The following is a 15,181-nucleotide window of genomic DNA, read 5'->3' as shown; positions in this document are numbered from 1 at the left end:
ACAACTTGATTGATATATATATATATATATATATACATATATATATATTTATTATGATATATATATATATACATATATATATATTTATTATGATATATATAAATGCATATATATATGATATATATTTACTTATATAAATAGTATATTATACATTTATAGATATACATATATATCGGCAGCAAGGGGCTTATAGTTAAAAACATGGCGGGGTAGTGTAAGGTGACTTTATGTATATAAGTGACAACAAAATGACACCGAGGACGTCCTAGCTGTGTTGCAAACCCCTTTATTTGAGCTTTCGGGCTTCGTCCTTTGTGAGATTACAATAACAATATAAAACGACAGTAATGATAGATGTTTATCTTATTATAATCAACCATGCTTTACCACGGTATATTGCAAAGATTCAACCTACTCAAATAAATACGTATGGGCACATAGCCTTTAATGAGTTGTCTCATTAACGTTTGCCATCACTGACATAATGCGTGTAAGTTTGATGAAGTTATGAGGAGTCGAAAAAAACCCGCACACGCATAACAAAACCAAATATGTTTTGTAGAAAATGTTTATTATTTCGCGAAGTATGTACCTTTATGATGTTATAATTATATTCAATAAAACATATTCATCTGAAAACAAACAAATAAACAAACGAAACCCCCTTTTTTCTGTACTCTTCCCTGCTCATTAACAATGATACGACAAATAATTCAACGAGTCACATTTCGAACATACACCAACCTTTACAAGATGCTTTCAATATACAAGAGTAAAATACCGAGGAACATTTCTATTGCACGGAGATGCAACGTCAAAAGATGGCGTCCTGCTACTTTGGCGAAAAGTTGTCGATCATACTATACATGAGCAAGCAAATGACACCCCCATTCATGCCAATCCCAATTAATGCATGTCTCACACCGTCCCAAAATTGAGCAAAGATGGAGACATGACAAGGACATTTTCAAATTCGGCTCTGATCGTATAAACTTCCTGTCATTCGTGAGAGCATCCATAAACTAGTAATTAAGCCATTGTATGAACGCCGATTGAGTTTCTCGGGCTCCGGAAGCAATTTCGTGAAGGATGGCAAAATCTTTTGGCAAGCCCAAAAAAATAGCCAGGAGACAGGTTCATTTTATAATAAAGATTCACAGATTCGAGTAGCCTTCTAGTGTGGTTCTGGTGTCATTGTCTGACCTTCTGTAGGCAATGTATTCGCTTCGGCTCTTGATCGGCTTTTAACCGAATTCGGGACCAACTTCGTGCGAAATTTAAAACCCCATATTCGCGTTGCCATCTTATGCCAATTTAGGGATAGTGTGATGCCACCTTGAAGAAATCAGCTCTACAGTCTTTACGTCATGATGTATTTTATTGCATCGTGGGTAATGGTCATAATTTACAAAGAAGGCGTCTCTGACGCGTTATGAGAATTTCCCCTTGTGTTGTATTTTGGCACTTTGTAAGATACTACGCTTTAGTTCGAACACAGAAAGGCACTGAACGTCTCACTTTGCTATCTAACCATGAATCCCTTCAAAACATTTACGCTGAAATTGCACTATAATAAGGAAGCAAAGTGTGCGACTTTTTTTTAATATGGTACACGTCATCTGAAAGATAGAGAAATGCACAAATGTAACATCTTACTCGTCTAAACTATATGTACAAAATATAGTCAATACCTGGTATTTTTTACTTTCTGGGTCTCACACACTATCATTATCATAATTCCCATTCAGGTGGAATGACTTGACGGTCAACCAAGACTCAAGTCAAGCCATGCTGGAGAACTACTCATCACGACTGTTAATAGACATAACACAACACCTGAGTGCAAGCATGATAGATAAAAATCTGTATTTGATAGATCTCTTGGAGTCTTATGATCCATGGGGAATTGTCACACCTCCATATTCTGAGTCTGGGCTACCATCTGCACGAATTCTGGTTAGAAAACAAAGACAGATCGGAAGACATGTTAAAACCAAATAGATTCATTGTTACGACTATTTCTGCGGTTTCATTCAATATTTTTGCAAACATCCACCATTCTACAGTCTATACCACAAATCAAACGTTGAGACAGGTGAAGATTAGGACCAACAGAATGATTAATGAGATGTAGGCAGTGCAATTATCATCTTATAAAAGAAATGTTTGGAAAATTACAACGTCAAATGTAATTACTGTAATTTCTCCTTTCTTCTCATTCCCATGGAATCATTTTGTTGACCAAATTCTAGAGGACCAAAAGTTTACTATAATTAGCAGGGTCGATACATGCGATCAAATTCATGGTTGAAGCTGAAGCACAGATATATGGTTGGGGGAAAAAAGAGAGACAATCAATTAGCCATTAATTGTGGAACACCGGGCACCATTGCTGTTATAAGAAAGGTAACAGAACCTTCAAACTGGCCCATTCTTCCAAGAAGATTTTTACATACAATCATTTTTTTTCTTTTCAAAATGGTGAATTGTATGTAATATAATCTGGTTGCACTATGACGATGTTTTCGCAGTAGAAAGTGATAAATTAGCTTTACTATGAGGCATTTCACTGGAACACGAAAGCAGATAGTAATATGTAGTACCTTCGTAGTTAATTCTGCCGTCGCTTCTAACATCAGCCTCTCTTATCATCTCATCCACCTCGGCGTCTGTAAGTTTCTCACCAAGACTAGTCATCACGTGACGCAGTTCGGCAGCGCTGATTGGTCAGATGTCAACATTAAAATGTTCGTTAGTAATTACACATCACAATTTTCTGTCTGATATAACCAAACTTCGTTGATATAATCGTTTCTTCACATTCGATGTCATTGAAACATTATCAGTAGGTTAATTTGACATGTTATTTCTATAAAAAAAGACAACTCTTACGGTTTCTTTATCTCGCCTTCCTGAATGTGTGTGAATTGAATTCTGAGCTGCTTTGATCTTCCCGATGTTCATGATGTATCCAATCAAACTAAAATCTACCTATTTATTTGTCTGTCTATTGATGTTATTTCTGTTCCTTATCCTGTAATGATCATTGTTCATATTTCATACACTACTAGTGTAAAAAGGTTGAATTTTGTTGAAAGACATTCAAATAAAACGATTACTGCAATCGTCATTCAGGAAGTATTTCCATGCTGTCATTCAGCTTCTATTACAAAATACGAGCTAACAATGTCATGTCAAGAATACACGTATATTCGAAAAGAAATCTGTAAGGAATACTTAACTACCTATCTCTATATACCTTTCTCTGCGTGTTCGGACTGTATATATATCTGTCTGTCTATATCATGACAGTGTGCTTTTAGACCCATCTCAGCAGGTTATACTTTACCCCTACAACTGACCTGAGAGTCCCCGTGTCGTCCTTATCGAAGACCCGGAACGCGTCTCGGAATTCTTCGGCGTCAACTTGCGACTGACTCATGTGCGTTTCCATGATACGTGTGAAAGTCTTGAAGTCAATGGCACCCTTTCCTGGATGAAAAATACCAGAGTTTTTTTGTAATGTAATAAAACCCTTGTCTTGTGCCACTCTTACGTATCAAAGTTCGATTTATGAATATCGATACATTCATATTATTTCTGTGCCAATGCGATTACCCAGCACAAAATTTAAACGAGCCATTCAAATTCACCTTATAAGACTCGATACACCACACAACGTGGAATCCATCATTGTTCGCACCGTTAGTTTGGGCAAACCTTGGTCGGGTTGTTATGACCAATTTGCTATAAAGACATAAAAACGATCAATATGTAGACATAGCTAAAGGTCTTACATCTGTGAAACTATCTCACCATGTGGGTCCTCCATGGCGATGGACTCTGCAACTTCCGCTTCCGTCGGACATGACCCCAGTGACCTCATCATCTCTCCCAGCAGGTCGGTGGACACAATGCCGTCCCCATCACGGTCGTAGAGTCCGAACGCTTCCTGAAATTCTACAGAGGGCAACAAGTTAGGTGATGGCGACTGTCACTTGGATGATGATGATGATGATGGAAATGATGTTGATGATTGATGATAATGATGATAATGATGGTGATGATTGATGGTGATGATTGATGATGATGAGGATGATGATGGCGATGATGGTGGTGGTGGTGGTGATGGTTATGATGAGGGTAATGATGACGGTGGTAATGGTGACGATGACGTAATAGTTACAAGTGTTGGTGGTAATGATAATGGTGATTATGTAGGACGTGGTGACTCTACTCCAGTATGACGCTACTTTCATTTTTGGTTGTCTCCAGTAGAGGCAACATGTTTAACAACGTCTAAATTAATGATGAAACAGCTGCAATTTCTACTTGACTTCTACTGTATTGTACCATTCATGAATAACCTCTTCGAATAATAAGACAATGATAACAAGAGTAATGATGAGAATGTAATGTGACGGTAACGATATCATAACTGCCACCTCGAATTATGACAGTGGTAACAATGATGAGGAGATAAACAAGAAACATTTTGATCTGGCGCGAAACACATGACCCATGCCTTTTTGTTTTGAAAGTGGGCAGACTAAGGAGTTTTAATCTTACTTTTAGTTCTTTAAAATCTACATGCATTAGCCACAAAATCCTTCTGAAAAGAAGTTTTTTTTCTAAATTTTGCATTCTGTTTGAATGAATTTCTGCAATTCTCAGACAACAACACATGCCTCGGAAGCTGAAAGGGAATAAAAGAATATTATCCTTTAAGCATAATGATAGCACAAACAACTGTATTTTTGGAACATGATTCATAAGTACCTCGTAATCTTCAAAAAATTGAAACACGATACCTCAGGACGCTATCATCATCAGACAGAATTCATACGCTCATTTTTATTGTGCAGTTAAAACTCCCGTTCTTCAATGGGTGACATAACCACACGACACCTGACTTTTTTTTTTTTCACGAGCCCCAGTCATATACCAGCACTACTTTGGTGTACATATCGAGTAAACTGCTGGTGTAGACACTGTACAAACATTAGGCGAAAAAAATCCTGGACCACGATGACCAAGGCTAAGATAAGCACAAAAGTTGACTGATGACTTACCAGATATTTGTTTTTCTGTCACTTTGGTCTGCAAGATAATGGTGAAAAAAAGAGCATGATAAGATGATTGGTGAAAATACATTGTATTGGAGTTTTCATCTTAAATAAGTGTGTTATCCTTTTGAATATTTCTGAAGAGTGAGCTCATGCTTAGAAACTTTCAGAAAGTATACTACGATGAAGTGTGAAGAAAATCTCATCCTTGTTTGGTGGCAAGTGAATAAAACGAGAAAATCAAGCAAAGCTGGGCTAATAGCCAGGCATGTCCATGAGATCAGGAACTTGGCTTTACGGCTGTAATCAGCAGTATGATTTGTAGATTTATATTTTCCATTTAAATCCCTCAGAATACTTACAGACAGCTGTACTATGGAGAAGGTGGATGTTATCAATACAATATTGTGATAATTGGAATGACATAAAGTCATAGTTTTATCATCATCAATATCATTACTGTCATTTCTATCGTTACACCAAATTTATCCATTTGGAAAAAAAACTTTGATGTTATACACGGCGATAGAAAGGAAAGTGTGGCACAAGAGTACTATGGCAATGTACAGATACCCATGTAATACATGTAGTTATTGCGTTGTGATATAAGGATATCGTATATGTATAATAGATGTTCACAATAATAGGGAAACTGACCAGAAATATGATATGATTGAATGACAATGATCGGAGAAACGAGATTCCATGATCGCGATCATATTATATTTGCTCATTTTCATTCACATACAAATAGGTACATATAGGAATATCATCCATATGTAATTCATGATTGAATGCATAAAAAAAGAAAACAAGAGAGATAGATAGAGAGAGAGAGGAAGAGAGAAAGAAAGAAAGAAAGAGAAAGAAAGAAAGAAAGAAAGAGAGAGAGAAAGAGAAAATGGGCGGAGAGAGAAAAAAGTTCCCGCACGCACAGGCGTAGATCGATCTCTACGATAGAACTGTAAATATTTGACAATGAGTCATTCGACACCTCAATAAGTATAGCGTGTGTTGGACCGTCACGTACAAGGTTCATTGTGTGGGAAATAATTGTATTGTTATCACAAAGTATGGTATCTTACTAGCCACGCCCACCTGACTATTGTTTGCCAATCCATACGACATTGAACCACGCGATCCTCTCACCCTTGTGGTCTTTCACAGAGGCGTATCAAACGGTCTACTCTGTTAGATATAATATCCTCTTATATGAACCTTGTGAATGGAAATTAATTCACCAACTCTAGCTACTATAGATCTTCTCCACTAGACCGGACATATCCCTACGTGTGTGTATGATTTGAAACTCCATTACAAGTGACAATCTGGACGTCATAACACAATATCAGATAACAGATTTTGTTAATGGTAGCGTAAGTACTCAATTATCTCAGGTTAGGTCATTATATTAATAAGTCGTTGGTACATTTTTGTTCTTTCGAGTGATCTACGTTTAGCAAGCTTCGCTTTTATAGATCACTCTTTTCTCATCATGTTATTCTTTCTTAATATTGCAAAATGTACATTGCTTTCCTGTGAAATAATCATTCGTTCATATATTTTGATTTGATTTCATTTGGTCTCTATTTGTGTCTACAATCTCATGACAAATGTTATTATACAGATACGTTTTTGTTCTTTTGTACAAGTCATAGGATTCTTGAAGAAGAATTAATAGACTTGATGAATACACAATATTGACAATACACTGTTCAATACAAATTACACGGTACATTAACAATAAAGAAAAATAATTTAATAATTCGCATTATATTCATGTTCAACAATATGGGTTGTTAAATGTATACTTTATAATGTATTACTTTTTGTTTGATGGAAATAAAATTCAATTGAATTGAATGGAATTAAATCTAGCTGCAGTACCCACATGATATATTTATAACAGGCTAATTCTATATTTGTAAGTGCGTTCGATGTCTGATTTATTTCATATTTCTCGACTGAAAGAATAAAGTGTGCGTCAAGTTGCAGATTAGAATGAAGTATTTATTTCTAAATGTCTGTTTGACATGGAATAGTCGGTCTACAAATTTATCCTGACGTCATTATGATGAAAGAATGAAAGAAGGTACATGAACGGACCAGCATATAGGAATGTTAAGACGGCAGGTTTTAGTTTGCATATTGATTGGTGGAAATATAGTGAACGGAAACAAATTTGTGTAATCCACGGACAAATGTATGCTCTTATACCCAGGGCAAAACATGCTATACATCTCTCTCTCTCTCTCTCTCTCTCCCTCTCTGTAAAATACGATATGAAATTAAAGTATAACGAGTTTATAATTATGACTATAAAATCATATCATTCAAGTTGTGCCCGGGGTTCGTGTCACTTAATGATGACTGAATCTGACGTCGATCTATCATCCTTTATTTACTCCTCCTCATCAGTCAACTGACAAAAGTCGTGGTAGGAAAGATAAAGCAAACAAGGGTTGCCAAGGCAATGTTTGTGTAGGCCTAATTGGAAATTTGGTAGTAGCCCGGCCCTTGTTCCCGTTAAAACTCAGAAGCATATGAAATGAACATTGTGCACACTGTGTGTACAATAATACTTACAATCATTCGCCGAACTGTTATAAATCCAATGGGCATAGACACACGCAAATGCACACACACACACACAAAAAAAACCAACAACAAACGAACAACCCAACACACACATCCAAATAATATACGTATACAAATAAATATATAGTAACCCCACTTCACAGCCAGTTGTCCACAGTATTGTATACTTTTGGTTTCAACCCCAATTTTAGTGTCAGATACTATGTGGGCAAGCATACAAATTTACGCTTTCCTCAAACTCACGTCATGTGTGCAGTATAATTTCTCACCTGAGCACCACATGGCTACGCACAATAGACGTGATCACCTATTGTGCAAAATCACAATCCATTACACAAAATAGGTTCTTATTAGGACAAAACGTTCATGGACACTCAACAAATGATCGATATAAGCCTCTCCCAAATGACATTGGAGTCTTGCTGACTAACACAACTTTGCATTGTAAAAGTCCTTCTGTCTCTTTTTAATTCCGAGAACTATTGTATCAATATCATACAAGCTTATGTCAATTGACGACAACCTGACAGCTGTCTGTGGAAAACTCATTGGAACATTAGATTTTATAGGACCCATTTGACGAAGTCTCGGAAACAAAGATTAATCATACAGGACATCAGTATACTTGGATTTCGTAAGCTTTAAAACTTTAAAGCTGTTACAAGGCTCCTCGTTGTTGGAAACTTAAAGCTGTTGTTACAAGGCACATCACGTAACGCTTTGTCACGTTACTAACCTGGTCTATTGAATAGCTTGCAACTAAATCCTGAGGAAAAAGCATAAATCCATACCATTTTGAATACATTAGCGATGAAGTGGCCTATAAACGATAAAGTCGGTGGTACCTTTGTTATTGTTTTACCCTCATTTTCTACGTAGGTAAACACATTTTCTCTGTAGCATCGTCAGGCGTTTCGGTTTGCGTACACGCCTATATGACATCCATTAATGAAAGGCATGAATGTTGATATTCCCGAGTCGACGGTAGCACGACATGTGCTCCCGGTACTATTCTTATTTTGACTAAGGACCTGCAGGGTTAGGGTTAGGGTTGTGATAGGGTTTTAAGTTTAGTTTGATATAAGGATTAGGATTAGGGTTAGGAAGGCGGGACATTTTGTCAATTGTGAGGTAATATGTAAGAATGGAGGGGGATGATAGTTTTAATGATGATGATAATAATCATGGTAATATCATTATGATTATGTCGTTGCAGTTAAATATCAACTGCAAAGAGTTTTTTTTATTCATGTTCCATATTCCACATTTCATACAAGTTTTATATTCCATTTGATTTGAAGCAGAAATGTTTTTAACACAATGGTCAGTTTTAACCAATAATGCACAAATGTATAACGACATAATTGACGTGTAATATGAGGAACCCACTAAAAAGCAAAGCTTGTAGGATGTCAACTGCAAAGTGTTTTATCCATGCCAATGGAACCAATATTTTGTAAACTTTGGGTAATTTGATTTGTAACATGGTATGGTTTGGTTTTATTTCTGCATTTCTCTTTCTACAGGTATAGTAAAAAAGAGATGACAAAGAATATAAGGAAAGTAGAAGATACAATGCAATAAAGGGACTGTCAATTCCCTAACTGCACAGTCTGAAATAGCAAAACTTAGGCACCTATATACAGATAGTAGCGATAACGCATACGGGAGATAAATGGGGAGAAAATAATACAGGAAACCCCATCATAAGTACAGCATGACTTGAATGGGGCCCACCTACATACATTTACAAATATTCTACATGGTTACTTATATCTTTACACTACTGTTCACACATATTACTCAAGGTAAAGCGACATAATCATGCCCTGATACTTTCCTGTTTATTTGTATGTGCAGGTATGTGCTGTAGTTCAAATGAAGTCATTTCATTTTATAGGCCTAAGTGACATAAAGATTATTATTATTTTCTCCAATGTGAAGAAGGTGACGACATCACGCATTGGGTGCGGTAATATCTACCACTCACCGACCTTTGATTCATGTTGCATAGCAACGAAAGAATTGAACTTCTCTGAAATGATAGCTCAAATGCTTTAGGGATCTCACCGTAGGACATTAGTCCATGTTAAGTACAGGTGTTCGTTAGCAAAACAAAAGATAGGGAAGCAATCGTCCGTTAAATATTAACAATGAGACTTAATAGGGCTTCACAGTGTGTGTGATAGACAACTGGGAAATTCCCGATCATATTTAAAAATCAGTCGGTCTTTACCTTACTGATATGGCGGTCTGAACTATTAAACGTTATGACGTTTACTACAATTTTTGAATTACTTAACATCATTATTGACCGATATTTCCAGGAAATTATTCTCGCTATGCTTCACAGCTATTGAATAATGTCTTATAAAACACACACACACACACACACATATCATATCTTTTTAAACAAACAATAGGTCTTTCAGGTTTCGTATTCTCTAAATGGCATTGATAAAATCAGAGCAACAAATTAATGGAAATTATAAGGACATTACAATACAATTGAATGTCAACGAGCAACAATTAATAATTTCATGAAAATGACCTCTTCGTATAAATACTACCGAGTCGACACGTACACACACACACACACACGCACACACACACACACACACACACACACACACACATATATATATATATATATATATATATATATATATTATCATCATGTCTATATCAATATCCATGCACTGCTATTTAGCTTGTCAGCTAACACGCACGCATTCATATACGATAAACGTGTACGTTATGACAGGTTCGCGACATTTGGCTGCTTACAGTCTATAAAGGGATTATGAAGACACTGCCGAAGTGATCCTTTGGACCTATGTAACTATTACGACCTTTAATGAACAGATTATTGTGCTATGAATATAGATGCTGAGACTATGACCCAGGTGTTGACTGCTGATAGCTACTATGGTACATGTCTCGAGTGCCTCTCGTTCTAGGATTAAGTGCTATACGAAAGCAGGATGCATAGGCTAAGCGATGCATTAGTCAGCGCTACATCCCGAATACGTCAACACATCAATCTCAAGTGTTTTGTATCTGACATGGTCTGGATTATTCATTGCTATTATCCTGATCTATTGAAGTGACCGGGATTTTATACCAGGGACTGGAGTGATGTTGTAAATACAGGCGCTATACAAGAAAAAAAGCATCCATAATTTTACCATCTATACAACAACATGGCAAATATTCTCTATACAATAGTCCGTGTCCTGATACTATTGCAACAGACCAGTCTTGCAGTATGTGATGAATTGTAACAATGAAACGGAGTGTCGAGGGACAGTTTTACAGTGGAGATGCAATTTTAATGCGTGACGTCTTTGAGGCACAGTCTCGTCCATAGATTCGGGTGTCTGCAATCTCTTCAACCTACCCCTTTAAAGGTATTATTTACCATTTGCTGATGAAACAAAAAACCCAGCTGTAGTGCTTCAAAATAGTTCTAAAAAGTGAGGTAGGAATAGAAACAACCAATGTAAAAATGTTAATCAGTAAAATTCATGTTAAGTATTGTTAAATATACAAAATGTCAACAATAGTTATAATAAGATTGTTTCTGGAATAAACCATCTACAGTTATGGTTTATTGAGAAAAATAGTGACATCTCCTCACACTTTAGGTTTTACTGCGAAATACTTATATGGTAGGATGTTTTGTGTGAGAACTGACCTACACATATGCATCAAAAATGTGATAACTTGAACATTTTTAAAATCAGTGGTTCCAAAGGTAAACAGTACCTTTAAAAGCAAACTGAGTCTGAATGAGCGGTGTGTGTGTTTGTTTGTGTGTGTGAGTGTGTGTGCAGATGGAAGGGAAGATGGGGGGGGGGAACGATCTGGACATTACCTGGAATTTATCAGGCGAATATCCCTCGTTCATATAAATAGGTCTCTTACAGCCATCTTATCTCCTCCTATGGCCAATATAGTTCTATCACAGGAGACAAACACAGTTGCTATGACTCCGGATCAATCAACGACTCTGTTTCTCTAAATACCCATCCCACAGTATGTATCATCATGACCAGCTTGAATGGTGATGCGTTATGGTCGCCCGCGGGTATCCATTAATATGTGCTGAATGATCTACCAAACCGATTGACAATGACTCCAGCGACCGAGACATATACAGCTTGAGTATAGGCTTAGCTGATCAATGAAACGGCCTGATCGTAGACGCACTGGAAAATTGCACACAGACACACAGACAAACACACGGACACACACTCACATTTCATTTTTTTTGGCCTTCCTGTCATGTGTACCTGGCAAATGTCAAGAGCGTCAATCAATATCTTTGAAACATAGTCGGATTTCAGAAACGGAAATGCTATTCGAATAAAATATTTGCTTTTTATCTATTTATTCTGCAGGATCCATCGTTTCGTGCTCATGGCAGCACGGGCACAGTTAAAGTGATGTTATATACCCTACGTGTGACTGTGAGTGAGATTATTATTTGATCTTCGGGAAACGGTATCTAATTTTCATACCTGGTTGCAATGGATACCTATACGAACTACAGACACATGTGACTATATTTTGTGAGTGAGATTATATTTGATCCTCGGGAAATGGTATCTCATTTTCATACCTGGTTGCCTTGAATTTAGCTCTCTTACACATTTTGATAATCGTCAGTGTAGCTCCTACTATTATGAAAGAAAGAGGAATTGCAATACAATATTTTAGTGTGATTTTCAAACCTGGATGGGGCTTAAGTTTAAGTATTATTTCCTTCTGCGAGTGGATGCTGAAATGGTTACCATGGTTACACGATTTACACTTTCAAATAAACACTTCTGGAGGTTTCCTTATAAAACCCATACAAACCATCAGCTTTTGTATGAGGGCTGCCATGCACCATAAAAACGTCGATGTGTTTCCGCGAGATGTATCCGTTTTATCTCCAAGACAAAGCACTAAACCAGCTGCCCAGCTTTCTGACGTATTGACTAATTCGCCCAAGCTCTTAAAGGTATGCCAAGTGATTGAAGGATAACGTAGGCCTACTACAAAGTAAGTTCATTAAAATTCCTAGTAAAAACAGTATTCAAACCCCTAGAACCTGCCTATAGTCTCGGTTTTTACAAGGTCTTAACATGACTTTGAATGGGCGTTGCCGCATATCGCGAATCGCGATCACGCCTGAAGTGAAATGAAATTCGAAATCATATTATTTAACTATTGTTTTACCTCTGATTTTTCGAATCAGGAACATTTGTGTGTGTGTGTGTGTGTGTGTGTGTGTGTGTGTGTGTGTGTGTGTGCGTGTGCGTGTGTATGTCTGTGTGTATGTGTGTATGTGCGTATTTGTTTGTGAGTGCTTGTGTGCGTATACACCTGCGTATAATAGAAGTGTCGATGTGTGTCCATGCACGTCTGTTCATCAAAAATGACAGTATACTTCCTTGAAATCAGCAGTTGTCTTCATTATGGATGACTTCATGTGCTATAAGGACTGGGAGAGTGTATACATTAGTTTCGGTGGTAGGGACAACAAGGCCTCAAAGGCTTTATTTACCAATTGCAGATGAAACGGAAACCCAGCTTTAGTGCTTCCAAATAGTTCTAAAATGTGAGTTAGGGATAGAAACAACCAATGTAACAATATTTGAATCAGCTATGGTCAATGTTAAGTATTGTTAAATATACAAAATGTGAACAACAGTTATATAAAAATGTTTCTAGTCTAAACCACCTATACAAGTGATATCTCCTTATATCAGGTGCGAGTTTCTTCATTTTGTTTCCCTCTACAAATTAGATTTGTTAAGATCGCAACTGCTAATATCTTTCTTTCATTTAATATCCCCTTATGTGTATGTTAGGCTTTATTGCAAAATTTTTATACGGTAGGATGTTTTGTGATACAACTGACCTACACGTATAATGCATCATAATATGTAATATATCGAACATTATCATTTCAAATCACCGCTCCCAGTTGTAAACAGTATACCTTTAAACGATTCGAGGCATCGATGGAGCTACACAATAAAATATAGATGGCGATAGCGAGGTGTTAACCCTCTGCTATTACACGATGAGTCATACGGTCTAGGGCTGATCATGGATTGATGGTATTGTCGCTTAAATTCTGCCCAAGGCAAGTTTATGTGATGGACAAGTTTGGACAAATTGTTAATATTGAGATTAAGGGTTTAACGCAAGGATGAGCTAAACCACGCTGGTTGTTGGTAGAATGAGTGAATGAATGATAAGAATTAGAAATATACCATTTACTAGATCCTAAATCCTCTTCATTTGTATTCCTTGTTTCCCTTAATATGATTACTTCGGTTCTGTGTTACTTTCCACCTCCCTGCTATGACTCTGTCATCCAAATTCTCTGCATGCATGCTGTTGATGACTAACTTAGCACCCATAATATCTGGCATTTTTTCTTTTAGATTGACTTCAAGGAATATACCATACATGGATGTTATGGTAACTAATCTATATGATGCTGCATATCTGAGATGGAAATATAATGGGATGGATAATAGCGACAACAAAGCAAAAGAGGTGGATGGGGCGGGGGAGAAGAAGAAAGGTCAGGTGGTACAGTGAGACTTTTGTGTGATCCGTACGATTGCTTTTGCAAATCCGCCAAGACCATTCATTTATAGAATAGTTTTATGTCTCGAAAGTCAACAACTAATTACTGCTTCTGTACTTATATCATGCATATGCATTGCAATTCCTTCTGGTCTTATCTTGATAGCACGCATAGACACCATCCAAGCCTCATGCCACGGCACAATCAACTCGGAGTATTGATACGATTGATAGTAATTGTATAGGCCACTTGGTTGTGATATGTCTGATGTATATGAAATAAAAAAGAGAGATAAAATCCACGAACGCAAAGTAAATGTTTGTATCTGCTGTATCAAGCATTTTTTTTTTCACGGAAAATATCACATAAGAACAATTCAAAATGTTGAATAAGGACTACAAAAATCAACAGCAATTTCTTTCCAAACAATTTGTTATGAATGCTACAAGAGAGCTCAAAAAACAGTACCACTCGCCCTTCCTGTGGTAGTATATAGTGGTAGTATAAAAGTCCAAGTTCACAATGGATGAAATGTGTCGTGTGTAATAATGCGTCTGTGGTAAAGATTAAAAAAACCCTGTAACAATCCAACAACAATGGAATAAAATAGAATGAAATAATTTCTCTTAAATTGCTTTCGCGTCCCCTTAATTGAAATACATGCACTGTTACGAGAAAAGTGTTAAAATACAGGGCAATCTTTAGTGTAGCGATTACTCACGGACTCAAAAGAAAGAGAAAACGCCGTCGGATATTTACCACTGAACTGACAAACACTTACCATTATTACAGCAGAAGGCACACGGAAATTATTTGCGGCTACTTATAGTGTGAAACACATCTGCTTCGTAGACTGGTATCGCAGACACTCTTGCTATACCCGTCCAGTCTGTCTGCTATCCCACAGTATTCTGCAACATCAGAA

At 36.9% G+C, this 15,181-nt stretch overlaps 1 protein-coding gene across 1 annotated transcript; it reads right to left on the bottom strand.

The window, feature by feature from the left end:
• Window positions 1-279: 279 nt before the first annotated feature.
• On the bottom strand, window positions 280-15,181 carry LOC139736040 (neo-calmodulin-like). Its single transcript, XM_071646785.1, has 6 exons — window positions 15,038-15,181; window positions 5,073-5,100; window positions 3,817-3,960; window positions 3,363-3,492; window positions 2,604-2,719; window positions 280-1,953 (listed from the first exon to the last, which is right to left on the bottom strand). Exons 1-6 carry the CDS (start codon window positions 15,038-15,040, stop codon window positions 1,910-1,912), a joined length of 465 nt encoding a protein of 154 aa, XP_071502886.1. The 5' UTR covers window positions 15,041-15,181; the 3' UTR covers window positions 280-1,909.

Source organism: Diadema antillarum, unplaced genomic scaffold (genome assembly GCF_040938485.1).
Source record: "Diadema antillarum isolate AM-2024a unplaced genomic scaffold, OU_Dant_1.0 seq00000620_RagTag, whole genome shotgun sequence".
NCBI classification, from domain to species: domain Eukaryota; kingdom Metazoa; phylum Echinodermata; class Echinoidea; order Diadematoida; family Diadematidae; genus Diadema; species Diadema antillarum.
This window is presented reverse-complemented; position numbering and strand designations above follow the sequence as displayed.

Excerpts from the sequence above, each read along its gene's own strand:
- LOC139736040 (XM_071646785.1), bottom strand. Across the intron at positions 3,961-5,072 it reads GACAGAAAAACAAATATCTG|AATTTCAGGAAGCGTTCGGA; the intron begins GTAAGTCATCAG and ends TGCCCTCTGTAG. Across the intron at positions 3,493-3,816 it reads CGCCATGGAGGACCCACATG|GAAAGGGTGCCATTGACTTC; the intron begins GTGAGATAGTTT and ends TTTTTCATCCAG.